This window comes from Peromyscus maniculatus, chromosome X (genome assembly GCF_049852395.1).
Source record: "Peromyscus maniculatus bairdii isolate BWxNUB_F1_BW_parent chromosome X, HU_Pman_BW_mat_3.1, whole genome shotgun sequence".
In the NCBI taxonomy this organism is placed as follows: Eukaryota; Metazoa; Chordata; class Mammalia; order Rodentia; family Cricetidae; genus Peromyscus; species Peromyscus maniculatus.
The window spans coordinates 81,006,710-81,030,300 of record NC_134875.1 but is presented as its reverse complement, the minus strand read 5'-3'; the positions used below and the strand labels follow the sequence as shown (position 1 = coordinate 81,030,300).

Here is a 23,591-nt window from a genome sequence, read left to right as displayed (position 1 = left end):
TGTGTGTGTGTGTGTGTGTGTGTGTGTGTGTTTTAAATTATTCTTTGAATGATCATTTGAATGGAGTTTTTTTAATGATAAATTTGGTCTGTGTTAAAAAGCTGATAACTTGATTCCTTCTTTTTTCTAATAATAGATATAATATAGAATTCTATTCAGCTGAAGAGACAAATGAAATCATGAAATTTGCAGGGAAATGGATGGAACTGGAAAATATACTGAGTGAGGTAACCCAGAAGCAGAGAGACAAATACTGCATGCTCTCTTTTAATTCTCGTTCCTAGTTCTGAATCTTCAGAGTTGCATATATAACTTGAGTAACAAAAAGCCAAGAAAGTAAAAAAAAAAAAAAGAAGAAGACCATTGAGGGAGGGAGGAGGAGTCCTAGAGAGAGGGGTAGTACAGCACAGGCGCTAATGGAGGGTGAATGGAGGAGAAAACGGGGACGGGGCTTAACTCGAGTGCAGGAAGGAAGGGTAATCCAGAGGGGGGAGAGAAGGGAGAGGGAAAGAACACTAAGGATGTTTGAAAAGCCATAGGGAAACACATTATTTTATAAGCTTACTTAAAAATACATTATATGCTGGGCGGTGGTGGCACATGCCTTTAATCCCAGCACTCGGGAGGTAGAGGCAGGTGGATCTCTTGAGTTCGAGGCCAGCTTGGTCTACAGAGCAAGTTCCAGGACAGCCGGAGCTCTTATACAGAGAAACCCTGTCTAGAAAAACCAATATATGTGTGTATATATATATATATATATATATATATATATATATATATATATATATATATATGGCATATACGTATATTCTTTTTGAGATAGAGTTACCCCACATGGGAGTGATAATGCTCTCCCAGGAGCCACAGAGTATCTAAGAAAAACTGAAGTGCCAGGAGAGCCTTCAAAACAATACAGCTTATTGCCATTTCTCTTAATTACCTCACACAGCTTGAAAGTATGGCCCTATTGCTGAAGACACCATGCACTTTGGCTAGCTTTCAACATATCGGAAGGTGCTATGCAAACTGCCTAGGGAGAAAATTTATTAACAGTCTTACTCAGCTATCAAACCTGAGAACTAAAACAATGACTGAACTTATAAGATATCCTAATGGTGCAAACGTGGCACTCATGTTTGAGGATTAACAAACAGTTGTCTAATTGGACTTAAGGCCCATTCAGTAGGAGGTAGCTCATTCCTGTTACTGTGAACCCAGCCAAGAACCTGTGGCTACAGAAGTCATAAGCCTAGAAGGGAACCTACTAGTACCACTTTTCTACATCAATAAAGCTTCAATATTTAGCGTCCTACTCATAGATGAGTATATCTCACACCACTCATCAATGAAGCATTTTTTTTTTCAGCAGAGAGGGGTTACTACAGAGATCCACAACTGACCAAAAAGCAGACAACAACTGACTGCTGAATGCTCACCCCTAGCTGGAATATCTACAATACAACTCCACACCTAAGGTTCAGGGATCTTTGTAGAAGAGAGGGCATGAAGACTGTAAGACCCGGAGAATGAGAAAAAATGCTGAGAGAGAGCATCTTCCTGACATGACTGGGGAGTTCATACACCCATACACTCTCAACACGGTTTCAGCTGACATGGAAATGTGGACAGAGGAAAATTTCACAAGGCCGCACACCAAGATGAAGAGCTGCAGTCAATAGCTGCTACAGGAGAGCAAATTTGTTCTCTTCAGGGATGACCCCCTGACAGATTTCCCAGTCCTAGGCAGTCAGTCCTAACATATATATATGTACATGAGGGCAACACTAATTGGACTCATTATTTGTAGTTGGTTCTTTTTTGTTCTTTGATATTTGGGGGCCTGTCACCCAGCTCCCAAATAAATACAGGGGGACTTATTTTTACTTATAAATGCCTGGCCTTAGCTTGACTTATTTCTAGCCAGCTTTTCTTAAATTATCTCATCTACCATTTGCCTCTGGGCTCTTATCTTTCTCTATTCTATATACCTTGCTTTCCTTCTTACTCTGTGGCTGGCTGTGTGGCTGGCCCCTGGCATCCTCCCCTCCTTCTCCCTTTCTCGCTCCTTTCTTTTCTCTCTCTCCTTCTATTTATTCTCTGCCTGGCAGCCTCGCCTATTTCTCTCTTGCTTAGCTATTGGCCATTCAGCTCTTTATTAGACCATCAGGTGTTTTAGATAAGCACAGCTTCACAGAGTTAAACAAATGCAACATAAAAGAATCCAACACATCTTTGCATCATTAAATATTCCACAGTATAAACGAATGGAATACATCTTCAACTAATATTCCACAATTGTTTTGTTTTGTTTTTTTGTGTACCTAACAGCAATAATTATAGAAGAGGTCATGAATTATAGGGGGTGTGGGAAAGGCACACAGGAGGCGCTGGAGGGTCAGATGGAGAGGTAAAAAAGATGTAAATATAGTGTACTCACATACAAAATTCGCAAAAAAAAGTTAAGATTAAAATAAAACCAATTCATAAAATTGGCATATATTCTGACAATACAAATGAAATGTAAATAAGAAATGTTGGTGGGTCAACCTGGGACTTCATGATTTTTATACATGCCAACTGGGCTAATTACATCTCTTTCAAATGAAGTAGGCTCAGTGGTCAAGAGAGCTTGCGGCTTTGGTTTAGTTCCAAGTACTCATGTCACACTGCCTGCAGCTGCCTGTAACACCAGTTCCAGGGGGATTCAACATCTTCTAGCCTCCGTGGGCATGTGCACAAATATGTGCATGACTGCACACACAACACACACAAACACACACATATACAAACACAGCCTAAAAAAGTAAAAATTTTTAAAAATGAAGTGAGTAAAAGCTGAGTTGCTTGGAGACTAACATGAATGAAGAGTACCTGATTAACTGTTCTTTGGTACATCAGGCTGAATGTTCTTGCTTTCATTTACTTATTTCTTTTTAAGTGAAACTCATAAACAAAGTTGTACATATTAGTGAAGCACCATGCAATGTTTGGTGCATGTACATGTTATGTTTTGTTTAAGTCCAGGTAAACAGATTTGTGAATTCTTTATGCATAATTGCTGTTAATTGGGCCCTAATTCTCATTTGTTTGGCCATTTGCTACAAGACTGTGGGTGAGGGAAGATCACATGTTGGTATTGGAATGAGACGATGTAGATACAGAAGAATTCCAGACAGAGCACAGCCAGCTTAAAGTACCTGCAAGACTCTTACCATGTAGTGAGATTAGACTATACAATCCAGATGCAGAAGGAAGTGGACGGCCAGAACAAAACAAACTCAAAAGCATTTTTGTCTGATTCTTCTTTTGCTTGTATGTTTTGCAATTTTGTGTTTTAACGGGTTTTGGTGTGTATGTGAGCGTCTTCTTTTTTCTTTCTTTTTTTGTTCATTTTGGTTTATTTGTAGTTTTTTCCCATTTGTTTGCCTGAGAGAAAGAAAGTGTGTGAAGGGGAGGGGTGAAAATGTAGGGAATTTGGGAGAAATTGGGGGAAGGGAAACTGATCCAAACACATTGTCAGAAAAAAAAATTTCAATAAAAAAGAAACTAGCTTCGGAAAATGGAATATAAAAATGAATAAAAATATTTTGTTAATAATTTTGCATGGATAATATGTTGAAATGGAAATATTTTCATATATTGGATTAAATAAATCATTAAAATAAATTCCACTTGCACTTTTTAGCTTTCTTCCTTCAAAAATGTAAATCTCACGACTATTCCTGTTTGTTTCTATCTGGCAGTCACGACATAGTTTCTTCCGTGTTTTCTCTACATTTGTTGACTAGCCCGTTCAGCCCCATGCACTCCACTTCTGTCTTCATAGCTAGTTACATTCAGTAAATATGGAAGAGAAATGACAATAAAAAGCTATTCAATGGTAACTCCAGTCCTTTCCTACCCTAGTAGTAAATTAAAATTTGAAGAAACAGCAGGTATCACCACATCATTTATCACCATGCATGGCAAGTTCGTCATAGAATTAGCTAGCTGTACACTTACCCAGGAGATTCCTGATAAGAGATTCATTTTGCAAAAAAGTTTCAGATGACTCTTACAACATCTTCATTTCAATTTTGACTGGAATATTTTAGTCTCTTTCTTTAATAATGCAAAAGATGGTGTTAAAAAACAAAGAAAAATTCAGAACTGTGAAAATAAATGTCATGATCTTTTAAAATATGGTATTTTCTCGTCAAAAGTTTGTAACTCTCAACTGGAAATTTTGCAAGAAAGGATTTTTCCCTTATATTGATTGGCTCTTTAAAGAATTTCAGGTGTAAAAATACTTTTAAAATCAAGTTCATTGTCAAACTCATGTCTGAGTGTCTTCTCTTCTGCCACGTATTCAAGTATTTGTAATACAGAGCTCACTCCTTCCCTAGGCTGGTGGCCATTGTTCACCTTTCCGCTGCTGCTGTTCCTTCTCACTCTCCTCTTCCTCTTCATCATCATCATTATTTTTCATGTGTTGAACTAAGCTATGCTAATGTGCAGCTTTTCACCCCTATTTGACTTCTGCCTTCTGCACATGGATCATGTCTGATCATGTCAGTACTGACAAGTGATCTCTCACCCATCGACTTTGCTCTTTTCGATGCTAGGTCAAGAGAAGGTCAGCAAAACAGACGGTGGAATGAGGATAATTAAGTGCTACCATGTGGACCACAGAACTGAGAAGGGCAGGCAGACATTCAAAATGTGATGCCTGTTCTTAAAAGGCCTGCAAAAACTCCAAGCTTTTCCTTCCAGATGGGCTTCAGAAATTGAAAAACAGGAAGAGAGGGCTTAGGTATAGTTGTAAACAGCTGAGTTAATGATGGCTAAAGGAAATTCCAACACAAAGCCTATCTGCAAAGACTGAGGTGTAACACTTTTCCAAATATATATATATATATTTTACTCCAGGCATCCACAAAATCTCTGCTTAACTACTATGTAGAGGGTACAAGGTCCTTGTGCACACAGATAAGCACCAGGGAAAACAGGAAAGTTAAACATGCAGGCTTATCTCTTCAAAGGAAGTAGATGTTTGCCTGTGTTCCACATGGAATGCTGGGGAAGGATGTAGTTTATGACCTGGTAATCTTTTGCTATCTGTAGGGTCAGGCTTCACTGAAGGCCTCCAGACTATTATATTTGTTTATCCCAGACTCTTCCTCCCTAGATCTTGAGCATTGCTTCTCAGTCCATAAAACCCATCCTTCTGAGAGATGTCACTTGTGCTTTACAACAGCCTAGGTAATTTCTGTGTCAGGCCACTCCTGACCCCCCTGGGCTGTTATGTTTAGCTCAGTCATTCTCCATAGACTCTTATCTTGAGCAATGTTTCTGAGTTAACAGAACTCATCTTTATGGAAGAAATCATATGCAATTTGTAAAGAGCTTCAGTGTAAACAAGTCTTAAGCTTTGTTGTACACACAGGCTTCATTCATCATCAGGAAACTTTTTTCCCAAAATTGTGCTATGCTTAAATATGGCTAAAATAAACTGCCTAGTGTCAGACTCTGAAAGTTTGATCAACGCCAGTTAACTAAGTCACAATGAGCCAGATTTCCTTCTTGCCTCTCATGGGTCATTTCTGTGCTGACTGTAAACTTTTGGGGAACCCCTACACCACTAGCTGAACACTATTTAAGGAAGAGAGAATTGATAGACCATGCATGACAAAGAATACAGTCTTTAAATAGGTTAGTGTGATGATCTGAATGGACCCAGTAGTTCCAGGCATTTGAATGCCTGGTCCCCAGTTGGTGATGTTGTTGGGGAGGCTTAGGAGATGTGATCCTGTTGGAGGAGAAGGACACTGGGTGTGGGCTTTGAGAGTTAAAAGACTTGTGCCATTGCCAGTTCACTCTCTCTACTTCCTGCTTGGGGATCACGCCGTGAACTCTTAGTATTCTGCTGCTTGCTGCCATGTTGCCCCACCGTGAGTGACTCTTATACCCATGGCACCATAAGCCCAAATAAACCTTTCCTTCTGAGTTGCCTTGGTCATGGCGTTCTTCATAGTAATAGAAATGTAACTGATACAGTTAGTAAAGTAATTAAGAAGGAAGCAACTCAACAGGCAATAACAGATTCCAGAGAAACAGGAAAATCTGATTTCCAAAGGTGCCATCAATAGATAAATGGAAATCAAACAGCTATTAAAAAAGAGAGAGAAACAAATACTCAAAGGAAATGGATGAACTGGAGATGATTATGTTCAGTGAAACTAGCCAACCAAAAAAGACAAATATTGTATTTTTTTTTTTAAAAAAGAATCTAGATTTGAACTCCTGTATACATATATATGTGGGAACTGGGCATAGTGGCACACTTCTTTTATCCAAGCATGTAGGAGGCTGAAGTAGGTGGATCTCTCAGAGTTTGAGGCCAGCCTGGTCTACAGAGCAAGATCCAGGACAGGCACAGCTACACAATAAGATCCTGTCTCAGGGAAACAACAACAACAGATACATATGCAGGACATAAGGTAGAAAGAGGACAATGAGAGAAGATGGTGAAATATAAAGGGGACAGGGAGGGAGCTAACAATAGATTGTAATAAGGTATATGTGACATGAAAGCAAGAGGAGTAAGAGATTGAAAGTACAGGGAGGGTGGCCAAGGGGCAAAGACTGTGTAGTGACATACTTGTGAAAATGTCGCAACGAAATCAAATTGTTGGAGTACTAACTAGAAATTTGAATAAAATAATATATAAATAATATAACATCTAGAATAAGAAGAGATTAAAACAGCAATAGAGTCTTCTAACAAAGAAAAGCACAGGATAAGACACATTTACCACCATTCTGCTAGATCTTTAAAGATGAACTATCAACTATTAACAATGATGCTCAAACTACTCCATAAAATAGAAAAGGGAGAAACACTACCAATCTCAATCTCATTATGTTACTATCACCTTAGTAACAAAACTAGATCACCCCCCTCTCTCCCACACCCACACTGAATTTACCTAATGAACATAAATACAAAAAAATTCTTAATAGAATAAAAGGATTATGCAACATACAAACTGATAAGAGTAATACAGAGCATAAATACACTCAGGGACATAAATAACATGATCACATCAATAGATGATGAAAAGGCCTTTCACAAATTCAGTGTGCTTTCATGATAGCCCCCAGAAAAACCATGAATAGAAGGAATATTCCTCAGTATAATAGAGGCTATATATAACAAACCTATAGCCAGTGTAATACTAAATGGGGTAAAATTTGAAAGTGTTTCTTTTAAAATGAGAAAAGAGTGCCCATTTTCTCCACTCTTAGTTAATATTGTGCTTGAATTCTTGACAGAACAATAAGGCAAGAGAAAGAATAAAAGAGATACAAATAGGAAAGAAGGCAAATTATCTCAGCTTGAAACCATATGAAACTATACTCAAAGACGCCACTAGAAAACTCATACATACGTTATTTTCAGCAAAGTAACAGGACCTAAAGTCAATATATACAGACTTTGATGTGTGTATGTGTGTGTGTGTGTGTGTGTGTGTGTGTGTGTGTATTCATGCATGTGTGTGAAGGACAGTGGTCAACCTCAGGTGTTGTTACTATCCACCTTGATTTTTTTTTGGTTTTGTTTTTGAGGCAGGGTCTTCTCACTACCCTTGAGCTCACTAAGGGGGCTAGAATAGTTGGCCAGTGAGCCCCCAAGGACCTGCCTGTCTGTGTCCACAGTAGTATGACTACAGATGTGCATCACTCTGCTCAGATTTCTTTATGTGGATTATGGCGATTGAACTCAGGCTTATGCAACAAGCATTTTACCAACAGAGCTACCTCTCCAGTCCATCAGCAGCTTTTCTGTAATGAAATTAATCTGGTAAGAAGGCAATCAGAAAAAATGATTCCATTCACAACAGCTTCAAAAATTTAAAGTACCCAGGAATAAACTAACCATATGAAAAGACTGCTACAGCCAGGTGTGGTGGTGTATGCCTTTAATCCCACACTTGTGAGACAGAGTCAGGTGCAGATCTCTGAGTTCAAGGCCAGACTCAAAAACTCCAAATCATGCAATCAAAAATGGGACAGAAAACTTAATACATAGTTCTCAAAACAAGAAATACAAAAAATGATTAATAAATATTTTCAAAAGTGTTCAAATATCTTAGCCTCCACAGAAATGTAAATTTAAACCACTTTGTAAATCCATCTGACTCCTAGCAGAATGGTTATTAGCAAGGAAGGAAATACCAACAAATGCTCACAAGGATTCTGGAGGGAAAAAAAACTGCATACATCACTGGTTGGCATGTAAACCAGTGCAGCCACCATGGAAAGCAGTACAAAAATTCTTCAAAAGACTAGAAATCGAAAAGGAGGCTATCTCTGAGATGGAATGTCTATCCTTGTTCCCTCAGGTCCAGGCTTGAACAAAATCTATCTTCCCTGCTAATCGTTTTCTTGTGTTTTCAGAAAAGCAACGGGAAGCAGAGCCTACAGGTTTTGGCAACAGCTTTGGTAGGCTTCAGCCAGAAGAAGAACCTCAGAAGTTCAGGTCACACAGGCCTTCTTGGTATCCAGGAAAGCCCACTTTAGAGAAAGGGACCGGAAGCTATCCATGCCGAGACAACACCATGGATAAGATCCCGAGGAAAACCTGGCACCTGTCCGGACAAGCAGCTAGCTATCCCTTTCTCAAGCCACACACTAGCCTCCTGTACTACATCTCAGAAGGAGTGCTCTTGCTGCTTTGCCTGTCTGCTTGTTTCCTTGTCCATGCCTCTGTTGGCAAGAGTGATGATTTTGCCTGAGTCTACATTGGTCTCTTTAGATTTGGGTGTAATCATTTTTCTCCACCTTTGAGACATTACTACCATTTGGACTCACCTGGGTCACTAAGCACCAGTTTGTGTGAGATAAGCCATCTCCATTGTCTAAGGCATGAACAGCCATTTCTTAAGTTTGGGGTTATTGCTGTCATGGGGTAAAATTCCCAGGAAACGGTGTTCTCATTTCCATTTCCATTTGAATCAATGTTTAGGAGATCTCTATAATAATTTGTGTAAGCATGGGGAATACTAAGTCTAGCTGTCTAGTCCTTTTATGAACCAAAGTGAAATCTGAATTAATATACCCATGGTTGTATGGCATTTCAGATGTTAGTTTTTTAGTCTGTGCTTTTGAACCTACCTTACTGCACACAAAAATTGCTATTTTTAGCACATCTCACTAAAACAATGAAAGGATGTTGTTTTCAGAGAAACTGGTGGAACTTCAAATCATCATATTAAGTGAATTAAGCCAGAATCAGAAAGCTCCACATTTCACTCATACCCAGTATCTTCACTTAACAGTATTTCTATTTCTGTTTATATATGATATAGAAACCAAAGGGAGTATGTAGGGAAAACAAAGGTGGTGGTGGGAGAAAAAACGATACCCCACGTTTTCTCTCATATGTGGAATCTCGTTACATATGCTTATAGATTATATATGTATACATGCCTACAGAAGGCATGAAAACAGACTACTTGGAGGAGAGGAAGGAGACCAGCAGGAGAGGGAAGGGGAAGGGGAACAAGGAAAGGCAATCGTAAGCTGAATATGAACAAAGCACAAAGATATGTATGTCTGAAATGTCACACTGAAACTCATGACTTTGTATACTAACTGAAAATTAATGATTAAAAAGCCTCAAAAATAGAACTAAAATATGACTCAACATTACCATTCTTGGGTCTATACCTAAAAGACTCTGTGTTGGCATACCGTATAGATACTTGTGTGTTCATGTTTACTGCATGAACGCACAAGTATCTATAGCCTACAGGCTTATGAACAGATGAAAAGATAAAATGTGATAAATACACACACAGACACACATACACACACAAAATGGAGTTTTGTTCAGCCATAAAAATTAATGAAATTTTGTAATTTGCAAGAAAATTGTTGGAACTGGAGATCATTGTGTTAGGCAAAATAAGCCAGATTCAGAAAGAAAATTAGCATGTTTTTTCTCCTTTGACAACTCTAGAATTAAAACAAAGATATCTACATAAGAGTAGGAAATCTACATGGAAGGAGAAGGGAGGTACATGGGGAGAGAAAAAGGGATCAGAAGGCAAGAAAAAGGGAGTGATGGGGGGCAAATATCACACACACACACACACACACACACACACACACACACACACACACGACACGAAAGCAGAAGAGGGACTTTTTGGAGAGAGGAAGGGGACAAGCAAGAGAGAGGACAAGAGAGGATAATGTAGGTGACTATGTACAAGGTACAATTACAGATATATATGAAGATATTAGAATGAAACTCATTTTGTATGCTAAGACATTTTTAGGAAAGAAAATGAAGACTTTTTTTAAAGTGGGAAAAAATTGAATATTTTTCTTTTTTAATATTTTCTTTATTTTTCAAGATTACAATTATATTATTTCCTTCTTCCCTTTCCTTCCTCCAAATACACCCATCCCTTGCTCTCTTTCAAATTCATGGCTTCTTTTTCCATTAATTGTAGTTACATGCATGTGTTTGTATGTATTCCTAAATATATAAATACGACCTGCTCAGTCTGTATAGATATTTTTCAAAGAAGATGTAAAATTGGTCAAATGACTAAAATACGCTCAACATGTTTACTTATTCAGAAAATGCAAATCAAGCCACAAAAAGATACTGTGTTACACACTATACCAAGGTAGTCATTTTTTTATGGAAAAAGATATTAGGTGATAATGCAGATAAATTGAAACCCTTTCTCTTTCATTGTTAGTAGAAATGTAAAATGGTTTAGTTACATTGAAAAACAGTTTAGAGGTTCCTCAAAAAGTTACCATACAATTCAATTATTCCCATCTTTCCATACAATTGTTCATAGTAGCCTTGTTCAGAACAGAAAAAAAGGTGAAAACATCCCAAATGTCCTTGAACAGATGTATAGACAAACTCTGGCAAAGACATAGAATAGAATATTATTAATCTATTAAAGGAATGCTTTACTGTTAGATGCCGCAATGTAGGTAGATTTTGGAAACATAATGCTATTTGAAAGAAGCCAGATACAAAAGGACACAGACACACAGATACACACATACATACATACACACACACACACATACACACACACACACACACACACACACGCACACGCGCACGCACACACACACACACACACACACACACACACGAGAGAGAGAGTGAGAGAGAGAGAGAGACAGACAGACAGACAGACAGAGACAGAGAGACAGAGAGAGATTATAGAATATAGATGAGTGGTTGACAGGGACTGGAGGTGAAGGGAACAGGGAGTTATGTCTCTTTAGCTCCTCCCAGATACATCCCCATCATTCCTAACTTAATATCCTTTTATTAAATAACCCACTGACGCTAATTTTTGCTACCCCCACACTCATGGGTATTGTGGTGAGGCCACCCACTGGGTCGGTGGACTACCAAGTACCACACCCTTAGAGAAAACTGAGTTATTTTTTAATGTCTACATGGTTTTCTTTTGGGGGTAACAATAATAATGTGGGACTTACATTGAAGTAATGGCTTCACAACATTGTAAATGTACTAAATGACTGAATATTTTCAAATGATTGTTTTTTGTCATATAACATTTACCTTAATGAAATGGATACTATTATTTTCTTTCTTATTAAATATGTAAGCCTATGGGGGAAATTGTCTGTAAATCCTTCATGACTATCTATTTGAAATTCAAAGGGGGAAAGAGATGGTTTTACGATCAAGTCTTATTTTCAAGGCTTTTAAAATGTTTGACAAAACACATTAATGGTCACTACAAAAAATGTAAGCTTCTTTTCTTGAAGGAAGTAGAAGACTTTGTATTCTTATTAATGTAGTAAGTTGACATGTAACACACTCTTAAAATGTGCTATGAACTATAGTTCATGCTTTTCAGGCATCACATTATTTAAACTTTACAATAGCAGTGCTTGGTGTATAGTAAGTACTGAGCAAGTATTTGTGGTATGAATAACCAACCATACTAGTAAATTGCATAGGAAAACAATTGAGGTTGAAAGAGATTACATGACCTGTCCTAGGTCTTCCAGCTTGTAAAAGTAGAATTTTTTAAAAAAATTATATTCCAACTGATGTACCTACAACACCAATTCCTGCACCCAAGGCTCAGAAATCATTACAGAAGAGAGGGTGGAAAGACTGGGACAGCCAGAGAAAAGAAAGTTTGCTGTGAGATTATGTGTCCTAGAAAAGGCAGAAGAGGCTACAACCACACATTCTTATCAACAAGACCAGAACAAGAGTGATAACAATAGACATGCTAATATGGAGGGGGGAAACCTCATGGGGCCTTGACCCTAGACAAAGAACTGCAGGCAACTAAGGAATGCTGAGAGCAGGAGAAATTGTCTTCCTCAAAGAACAACACACCAATGGGTTATCCAATACCAAATGGTCAGCCCTGAAAACATACACATACAACTATGTGATACAGACTGATCAGGTTGTAGCGTGTTTGAGGAAAGAAAGGGAAGGAGGAAATGATGTAATTATTTTGTAATTAAAAGTATTATAAAATAAAAGTACAAAATTATCACCTTTAGTTTCAGTTATAGCCTGATATTTAGGAGAGATGGGTTTTTTTTAGAAGGAAGTTAGTTCTTTAATATTATTTTTTAAGTCATAACAAAACCCTAATCTACTGGTTTTTTTTTTTTTATATTGGTAAAGGGATGGCTTTTTTGATCAGGCAGACTTGACTTCCAGTTCTCAACTATATACTAAATATAACTTTAGGAAATTTTGATTTCCTAAAAATCATACTGTGGCACATCCCTCCAAACGCCCCCCCCCCCCCAACACACACACACATTTAATTTAAAACTTTAGAAAACATTTAATATTGTAAAGTGAAGATGACATCATAGAATAATGGTGGAACCAGACTCAGGCGTCAAGGCCACTTAATTTACTGATTTTTATTTTTTGAGATGGGTTCTATATATTATAGAGGCTTGTTTTGGACTCCTAGGCTCATGCGATCCTCCTAGCTCCGATTGAGAATCTTTGCTGGGCTTAGCCTAGTTTAAATAATGCTAACTGATACCAAACCAAACAAAACCAACTGTCTGAGGCGAATAAAACGCATTTTCAGGTTATCCTGGGCCCTAGTGGTTACAAGCTTTGACCTCTGCGCTAGTTCAGAGGAAGCAGCATGGTAGCTAGCATAGACCGAGGGGCCCCGCTGCCTGTGTTGCCATCCAAGTTTAAAAATTTACTAGCTCTATAATCTCAGATAAACTACGTGATCTGTCCATGCCTCAGTTTACTTGTCTTCAAACTGGGCATAATGACAGTATGTACCTCATAAAGGTTAAGGGTACTCTGTATGTGTATGTCTGTGCTCAATCAGAGATTAAGCCTGGCATATGGCAAGTTCTGTGCAAGTGTGTTTACCATAGCAAAAGAAGCCCTAAGCTTTCTTGCAGCTTTTAGTATGCCAAGACTAAGAACTTATAGCAGGCTAATTATATGCACTGATTTTTTTTTGGGGGGTGGGGTATAAGAACCCAGCCTGGCTTCAAACTTTCCATGTAGCTGAGGATGTCTTTGGACTCCTGATCCTCCTGCCTCTATTTCACAAATACTGAGACTACAAGTGTGTGCCACCACACCTGACTATTTACACTGATTCTTGGTTTTACCTCAGTTTATTGATTCAGTTTACATATCCGCACAGTGAGGATAATAATGGTACCTACCCTATATAGCTGTGAGGATTAAATGAGGTGATGTATAGACTGTTAATATAGCTACAGTAATTTTTTTTCCTGGCACAAAGTAAGTACTATGTAAGAGTTAACTCTCATCATTACTGATTTTTAACATGATTTCTGGGTGAACTCACATAAGTCAGTACTAAAGGACTTTAAAGTAGGTTTAATAGTGTTTACAGTGTGGCTTTGTTCCTAGGAACAGTGTACATACAATAACAATGGAGCTGAACTTTTGATCCCTTAGTTAATCATTTAAAAGTGAACGCGGTCTAAGAACAGGACAACTTCCCAGTCACTGTAGAGTCTACTTAGTATACCTTAATATCAGGTTGAGATGAAGAAAGGGAAAACAGCCTAACTATCTATCCATGAAAGCAACAAACAAAAGTTATTTTTAAAAGTCTTTTCTGTATTTCCATAACATTGTTAAGAAGGCCAGAAAAAAGCCAAACCTTGATGTATAGAGTTGATTAGAAGGAAGTTTTATATCAGAAAAACAGGGTCACTTCTTGCCTCCCTACTTCACCCAAATCTGTGTAGGGGTAGAGTGTAGTTTTGCCAAATATGTAGGAGAAGGAGGTTGTAAGTGTAGTTGGGTCCTGGGGCTGAAAAGCAGACAATAACTGTAATATCTAAAGTGATAAGTTAAGATATGAGGAAATAAATGAGTCATGGGAAGGCAAATTTGAGGAGCTGTCTGGTGGAACGAGTAGGACTACTACTGGGGGGCAATGAGAACCCCACATTGAATGAATGGGGGGAATGCAGGTCACAAGTGTATGGGTGCTGCTGGCAATGGGTTTCTAGTACTGAAAAGATAATAGGTATTAATGGGATCTCATTTGAAAAGACATGGGGATTTTTCAATGGCTTGTGAGAAATTTCTGTTGAGAGGAGACAGGATATATTGTGAAAACTAATTAGGGTTTATGAGAATGTTAGAAGGCCATATTTAATAGACAGAGGACTGGAGCCCATGAGAATCTAAGTGCAGGGGCCAGGTAAATAGAAGGAAGGGTCTTGGATTTTGTGTTGTGAAATAATGTAGAATTCTGAGATTGAAAGCACAAGACATATGGTGGGAACCATATTCTAATAAGGGACTACAGTGATTCTTGGTGTGGCAGGCCAGCATAGAAGAAAAGACTAGCATCGTCTAAAGAAGTGGTCTAAGATGAAACAGGAAATGATATTCCCATTGGAAAGGGCAGAAAGTGTTACAAACTTCAGCAAGAAAGAGCTGAATGTCCCAGGCCTGAGAAGGCAGGGGGCAGGTGCACTCCTAGAGGAAACAATGACAAACACCAGAGACAGAATGTGGTGGGAACAGTGGAAAAACACTGGGCGGGGGAGTGTTTCTCAGAACAGATAAGGGTAAATCTGGGTTAGAAAAGGAGGGGCAGCTGGGCGGTGGTGGCGCACACCTTTAATCCCAGCACTCGGGAGGCAGAGCCAGGCGGATCTCTGTGAGTTCAAGGCCAGCCTTATCTACAGAGCGAGATCCAGGACAGGCACCAAAACTACACAGAGAAACCCTGTCTTGAACAACGAGAGAGAGAGAGAGAGAGAGAGAGAGAGAGAGAGAGAGAGAGAGAGAGAGAGAGAGAGAGAGAGAGAGAGAGAGAGAGAGAGAGAAGGGAGAGAAAGGGAGAGAAAGAAAAAGAAAAAGTGGCTCTTCAGTGGGATGTGGTAGTGAGTGTAGGAACTCTTTGAAGTGTAAAGAGAACATTATAGTATGAGATTATAGTGGATGAGACATGATCATAATATGACAAAGCAGGTCACTAGTGTGACGTGTCAGAAAATAATGTGGGCCCTTTAATGGGAAGGAGTTGAATGCTTCCCAAAGTGAAAAGGGAAGAGGCTGGAGGGCACCCCAATGTGGTACAATTAGGAGCTCTAATATGAGAAGAAAGTGTTTTGTAGAACCCCCACACCACTAGAACTCTGAAAATTCTGAAAATGAGGAAAGCCCACAGAGAAAGAAAGAGGAAAGTTTATTATCACCGTGTTAAATGTGAGATAGAACAGAGCATCCTGCAGAGTCATAAGGTGAACATCTGAAGCCTCTCTCTCTCTCTCTCTCTCTCTCTCTCTCTCTCTCTCTCTCTCTCTCTCTCTCTCTCTCCTCTTTCTGTCTCTTTCTGTGTGTGTGTGTGTGTGTGTGTGTGTGTGTGTGTGTGTGTGTGTGTGTGTGTGTACGCACACACGCGTGCACTCTGGGATCTCAGGGAAAGGATGGAGGGATTTCACTGTGTGAAAAGTGAAATAACACAAAATGTTCTGATGTGAGAGGATCATAAGTGGGTGGAGATGTGAAACATGTCAGCCTGTGTGTGTGAGGATTACAGAGAGAAAGTATGGAGCCCAGTGTGGAGAAAAGGTGAGCTAATATGAGAGTACAGGGAATATTTTTGGATTCCTAGTAGGGAATCCCCAGTAAGGAAGGAATCCTAGTAGAAGGGGAAAATGGTGGGACTCTTAGTTGGATGCATTGGTGGAGCGGGCACTTTAAGGACACAGGGTATGGTGCTTCCTCAACTGGTTGGGTGGGCTCAGAAGGAGAAAGTGCAGCCTAAGTGGCTGCCCTGTATGGGAAAGCGGGGGGAGGGGGGTGTCTTAGTGGGAAGAGCCAGGAAATTATCGTGGGTAGGGCAAAGAAATAAGAACCCAGAGGAGGGGCAATGGCGACGTAGTGGGACCCTCGTGGGAAGGCGCGTGGGAGATACTGTGAGCAGCCTAAGGTTGCAGACTGGGAGTTTTTCCGGGAGCGAAAGGAAAACCGCAGAGTGAGGGCTGAGCGCACTGGGGACATCAGTGAGAAGGATAGGGCAGATGATTTATGCTGGAGCATAATTTCCCCACTTTATGTGCCCAGACCCACTTACCCAGGCAGAGTTCAAAGACGTAGGCATAGTAGGACCAGAGAACGACGAGGACAATAACGAGCACTGGCACCCAGGACAGTACCCGGCGGCAGCACCGCAGCCCCCCAGACAGAGCCATCTTCCAGCCCCGCCGCATCTTCGGCTCGAAGATCGACCGAGCAGGCCTGCTGGCGCCCGCCGGGAACTGCTTGGGCGGCGGCTGGGAGGCGGGAAGGCGCGCTGTGCGGCGCTCCACTGCCTAGCCTGGCGGGAACCGTCCCCAAGCCGCTGCCACCTGTGGGGCTGCGCTGCCCAGCGCGCCCCGCCTGGCACGGTAGGCGAGAGTCACGGCTGGAGGAACCGGCCGTGGTGGGGCAGAAGGTGGTCGCCAGGCAGTCCAGGCCGGCGGGCTCGGAGGGACTACAGTCCCTCCCCTTTCCACCTTTTCACCCCACCCCCAACCCCTTGCTCTTCTCAGCTTGCAGGGCTGGACCTCTGCAAAACTGTAAAACCTAAGAAATGTGGATCCGCCCATCTGCCCTTACTGCACTGCGTCCACCTTCTCAATTCCGTTTCCCCCTCTCTTCCTTCCCCTGTCTCTCCTTTTCTCTGCTGTCTCAACCCCTAGACACACAAGTACACAGAACTGTGTGAAAGATGCGCACAGCACAGTAGCATCTCATGAATTAAAGGTCAGCCATCCCCATCCTCCCACTGCTGCCTGAACAGTATGCTTAACACGTAGTGCCGCAGTCGCTGCTGGGGTAAGTCCCTTGACAGGGCACTCCTTCCTCCCTTTCTGTCCTCCCTGCAGAATTAGCTTAGTATAGTCACAATAAATACAATGGTGCAGAAATCAAGCGAGGGCCACAATGACTCTGTGCTCAGAGAAAGCTATAAAGGCAGTGCTATTTAAACTTTATTAATAAAGGCATTTTTCAGGCAGAAGAGGATGGATGACCTTTCAAACCAGAAACGTGTTTGAAAAGGCAGGGCATAATGACAATTCCAATGTGTTCCAAGAACATCTGGTGTACCTTGAAGAGAGTTTATGTGAAAAGGATAGTGGGAATGAGACTGAAAATACAGGCTGAAGCCAGGATATGAAAAGGCTCCTCTGTGCCCTGTCAGAAACTGGAAACACTATTATGTAAAGGAGAGGGTGAACAGTCAGCAAAAGTTTAGGGGCAATGGAGTGATGTCACAGTGGTATTCTTGTAAAGCAAGGCAGGATTTCTGAAAGGAAGATGGCCTGGGGCAGGGAGACCAACCAGGAGGCAATTTCATTCAACAAATATTTTTGGAGTAGTCGCTTTCTCTTAGGTCAACTTTAGTATAAATTAAAAAAAAAATGGCAAAATGAGACTGCCACCAAGCTCACCAAGGCAACAGGTTGTTGTTTTTGATACAAGTACAATGAAGGAAGTATAGTAGGTAGGCATTTATGTATTTCACACGCGTTGTTTAAATGATTTCCAAAGGTCTAGTACATGAAGAGATAATTTTGCTGAGACCCAGTTTGACTTACATTCTGTGTGACTGCTGTGTGGGAGCAAGAGGTTTTATAAGATTGTTTTGTGTTTTAAATGTATGGTTGTACATGCAATAATGTTCCTAAAGTGACAACAGCTTTATTGTTTCTTTTCAGATTAAGATAAAGGTTGATGTTACCAAAGTAACAATGTAATGAAATGCAGAGTATATTTTAGTTACAATATTTAATAGTCCAGTAAGTTCTATAGCCCTGAAGTTCTGACATGAATACCTAAGATTTCCATTAATCATGGATTTGAGGATCTTAAAACATGTATTTTGAGATTGTTGCATCTATTTTGTTTAAATCAAATATCTTTGTGGAGGAAATGATTACTGAGCTGGGCTGAATACTGACTTAGTATGAAGGTAATAGTTTTAAAGTGGGAATTTTGGGGGGAAGGAATTCTAGGTAAAGGGAACTATATAATGGTGAAGATGTATAAAACTTTATGGCTGGCCGGGTGGTGGTGGCGGCGGCAGCGGCGGCGGCGGCGGCGGCGGCGGCGGCGGCGGCGGCGGCGGCGCACGCCTTTAATCCCAGCACTCGGGAGGCAGAGGCAGGTGGATCTCTGTGAGTTCAAGGCCAGCCTGGTCTACAAAGTGAGTTCCAGGAAAGGCGCAAAGCTGCACAGAGAAACCCTGTCTCGAAAAACCAAAAAAAAAAAAAAAAAAAAAAAAACTTTATGGCATATTTGAGGAGACTGCAAGTCTTGTTGGAAGGTATCACAGTAGGCTAACATCTTGATTAATATTTTGACAGCAAGAGTTTGGTTTTTGGGCTGTTTTTTTTTTTTACTCTTTACTCTTTGGGGGACCTACCACCCAGCTCCCAAATAAATCACACACTGAGGCTTATTCTTAATTATAAATGCCCAGCCTTAGCTTGGCTTATTTCCTTAACTTCAATTATCTCATCTACCTTGTGCCTCTGGGCTTTTTCCTTTTCTTCTATATATCATACTTTCATTTTTACTCTGTGGCTGGCTGTGTAGCTGGGTGGCTGGCCCCTTCATCCTTCTCGCCTTGTTCTCTTGCTCTTTCTTCTTTTTCTCCTAGATTTCTCCTTATATATTCTCTCTGCCTGTCAGCCCCACCTATCTTTTCTCTTGCCACACTATTGGCTGTTCAGCTCTTTGTTAGACCATCAAGTGTTTTAGACAGGCAAGTAACACAACTTCACAGAGTTAAAAAAATGCAACATAAAATAATGCAACACATCTTCACATCATTACAAATGTTCCACAGCAAAACAAATGTAACACATCTTAAACTAATATTCTATAACAAGTTTGGGCATTAGGAGTTGGAGAGCAGGCTCTGTGCTTACATGGTTATGAGTACTTGTAGCCCTTCCAGAATTTGGTTCCTGGTACCCACATCAGGTGCCTCCTACCTCCCTGTAACTGTATCTCCTGGAGCTTTGATGTTCTAATCTTATCTCTGTGAGTACCTGCACACCTGTAGCATACACACACACACACACACACACACACACACACACACACACACACACTTTAAAAAAAAAAAAACCTTTGGGTCCAAAGCAGGGGATGAGGAGAGGAAGAAGAGGCACATGGAACTGTTTGGGAGGAATAAGCAATAGAATTTGTTAATCCCTTGTACCAGTGAGGAGTGAGATAAGTCAATGCTAAACTACCAGATTTATTACTTCACTGGCTAGAACAATGTTGCCTGGCACCACCACAGAGGCCATGGTGAGAGGAGGAGGTTGGGTAGAGAAATTGAAAACTTTCCTTTTTGGTCATGGTGAGCTTTATCTAGATTTTCATTTTCTGAGGTAGCCTGGGCACTATAATCAAATAGCTTGGGGGTGAGGACCTATGATAGAGTTCACATGCAGATTAGCATGTATGACAAAGAACCAGAGAGACAAACCAAGTTCCAGAATATATTGCAAGGTTTAGCAAAGTATGTTCATGGACCACATATAGACCACTGACTGGTTCTGCTGTTTGTTTTCCTTCCTTTTTAGACTGAGCCGTAAAGCATAGTGGTGCCTGAGAAGGCCTGGAGATCAAGGTGCCAGCCAGTTTAGTGTCTCATGAAGACCCGTTTCCAGTTCATAGAGAGCTCCTCACTGTCCTCACATGAAGTATCTGGGAAGTTCCTGGGGTGGGAGTGTCTCTTACTTTAACACTAATCTCACTCACAAGGACATAATCATTTTCCAGTGGCTTCCTCCTGTTTTATTTTTAATTTATTGATGAGCATGGTGGTACGTGGGTACAATCCTAACACTTAGCAGGTGAAGCAGGAGGCATGGGACTTCAAGGCCATTCTCAGCTGTATAGCTGATCTAGATCAGGCTCAGGCTGGGTTACTGGAGACCCTTCCTCAATTTTTTTTAAAAGTTGCATTTATTTAGCATGTGTGTATGAGTGTGCATGTGTGCATGTGTACATGCCATACAGCGTGTGTGTGGAGGTCAGAGAACAATATACAGAAGTCATTCTCTCTTTCCATCAGGTCATCATATGGGTATCCTGGAAATCAAACTCAAGTTGGCAGGTTTGGCTGCATGTGTTTTTACCTGCTGAGCTATCTCCTAGGTTCTACTCTATTTATTCATGTATACTAATTGGACATACTGTTATATTTCATAGAAACAGTTTCTTCCAAGTACATAATGTACTTTGACTATATTAACTTCTCCTGATTTCCTAACTTTAATTTATACAACAGCGAAGAATTCTAGGATCCACTAATGAGAAAAAGCATGTGGCATTATCTTTATACATGTGGTTTAGTTTCTCTTATCTCCAGTTTCGTCAGTTTTTTTTAGAAAATGGAATTATTTCACTCTTCATGACCGAATAAAATTCCATTTGTATATATAGACCACATTTTCTTTGCTCATTAATCTGTGGGTTGATATGACGCAGATTCCATATGTGTTCCTATCTGTATGTGGGCGCATACATGCATGTGGGTGGACTTTGAAGGACAATCTCAGGTGTCCTTCCTCAGGCACCTTCCATTTTCTATTTAAGAATGGATCTCTTGTTGGCCTGGAACTTCATCAAGTAGGCTAGCTGGAAAGTGAGCTACAAGGCTTCCTCCACCTCCCATCTTGCCATCTTCTGGGTTATCTCCATACCTGGGTGTGGTGGTATTCTAATTGTACTGAAATGTGATTTTGATTGTATGTTAATAAATAAAGTTGCCCCGGGGTCAGAGCTATTAGAGCCATAGCAAGAATGTGGCGGTGGTGGCACACGCCTTTAATCCCAGCACTTGGTAGAAGAGCTAGGTAGATCTCTGTGTGTTCAGGGATACAGCCAGCATTGGAGACATATGTCTTTAAGACCTGGGGGGCTGTACATACAGACAGTGACGAGGCAGTCACGTGTTTGGGTTTACAATCAATGAGAAGGCAGAACAAAAGACTATGAAAAGACTTACACACAGGAAATAGGTCTCTTCCGGAGAGCTAGGACCACCACAGGAGGAAGGGTGAGATTTTAGCTCTGAGCTCTGACCTCTTGGCTTTCTCTTTTACATTGGTTCTGTGTTTCTTATTTAACAAGACAGTTGGTTACATCTACACCTGGGTTTTCTGTGTTCTGAGGATCTTGTGAAAGCCTAGCCTTAACTTTACAGGCTTAGGAATGTGCCATGACAACTCGAATGGATACAGAGCAGTATTCTCCTGCAGACATCCTGTCTGGTTTATGGCCCTTGGAGATATCTAGATAATCCTGCTGAGCAGTCCAGATAATCCTGTTCAGCGAGTTGTGGTTCCCCGCCAAAAGTCTAACCCAATGGTTTCAAAAAATCACCTTTCCCCTTCTACCCAATCCGAAGTTGCCAGTTCCCGGCTTGTGGTTTTTCCCTAACAAAATCCTCTACACATTTCCTTCCATCTGCTGTGCGGCAGCCCAGGTTGAACCTGAATAAAAGGACCCTTACGTGCTTGCATTGGAAAACGTCTCCTTGGTGGTCTCTGGGGGTTTCGCGAAACAGAGACAACAATCTGAACTCACAGAGTTGTGAGTCAAATGCTTCTCTGGATGAGCCATCTTCCCAGCCTTGATTCCATAACTTAACTGTCGTGAACTGTATTGTAATACACAAGGATGGTCAAGTGTTTCCTTAGAGTCCTTTGGCTGTCTACCCAGGAGGCGTATAGCTGGCTCATATGGGAGGGAATTCTATTTTCAGTTGTTGAGGGATATCAATATAGACTTCCATAGGGGCTGGACCAATTTACATTCCTGCCAACAATCTGTGTTTCCTTTTATCCATATTCTCACCAGAACTTTTTTTTTATGGTAGGCATTTTGAGTTGAGTAGGGTAGAATCTTAGTGTAGTTTTAATTTGCACTTTCCTAATAGCTAAGAATGGTTGAACTTTTTGAATTTTCTTATTTTTGACAAATTCTTATTTGTATCATGTATTATGATCATTCCTACCCCCATTAGTTTCTCTTATGCCCTCAACATCTACTAACCCATTTCTTCTTTCCAACTAGTCTCTGTCCTACTTTGACATTTTTAGCATGTGTGTGCATGCAAGTCTTTTGCATGTGCTACAATGTGTCCATGGTTGCAATAGCGATCCATATCATTTCTTCCAGAAGACACTGTTTCATGACATTCCTCAGTCTTTGGCTTGTATGGTCTTTTCAACCCCTCTGCTTCAGTGTTTTCTGGGAGGGGATGGTGTAGCTATCTTGTTGCTTACTGTCAGCATTTGGACAAATTATGAGCATCTGCTTTAACTATTGCACCATGATTTAAAAAAGGGCTTTTCTGACCAAGGCTGAGAGAAACACTAGTCTATAGGCATAAACATAAATATTTGGAAATTAGTTTGACTGCATGTCCATTTAACAAAATATTCAGTAGTAGATGCCTCCCTACAGAGTCTCGAACTGTCATGGCACGGGTGTGTGGGTTCACGTGGATCCGTGTAAAGAAGATTCAGAGGCATCTTAAGAATGAGTTTGAATTTAAAAAAAAAAAAGGAATGAGTTTAGCCTTTCTCAGCTGCAGGTGGGTCCAGCCTCTAAAGACTGAAGCCCTTTCCCTTCACCCAAGGCATTTTTATTTTTCTCTTTATTTACAGTTTAGCCAGTTGATTTCCATATGCTCAAAACAACCTGAAAGGAGCTCCCCAAAATACAATACCAAGTGCAAATTCCTCAATTTATCAGGTATGCCGGTTTTTTTCAGGTTTCCTGAACAAAGTTTTGCATAGGCCTTTGATCCTTGGGAGACTCTCAGACAAGATTCACATAGGGCGATAAGAGAAACAAAGGGTATCCTTTAAACAAAGGATGGTTTAGGGCTCAGCTCAGCAGGAATGCGGCCACACTACAGCCTATTACCTCCCTATCTATAGACTTTTGACCAGGTTTATGGTATCAGATACGTATTTTCCCTCAATACAGTCAGAAAAATTGATTTCTGAAC

General features: G+C 40.5%; 1 protein-coding gene across 1 annotated transcript in view; it reads right to left on the bottom strand.

The window, feature by feature from the left end:
- Zdhhc15 (zDHHC palmitoyltransferase 15) overlaps positions 1-17,196 on the bottom strand; it is a 95,831-nt gene extending 78,635 nt beyond the window's left edge. The window contains exon 1 of the mRNA XM_006991564.2: positions 16,641-17,196. Coding sequence (XP_006991626.1) covers positions 16,641-16,776 — 136 coding nt within the window. The 5' untranslated portion in view covers positions 16,777-17,196. The remainder of the gene's footprint in view (positions 1-16,640) is intronic.
- Positions 17,197-23,591: the final 6,395 nt, after the last annotated feature.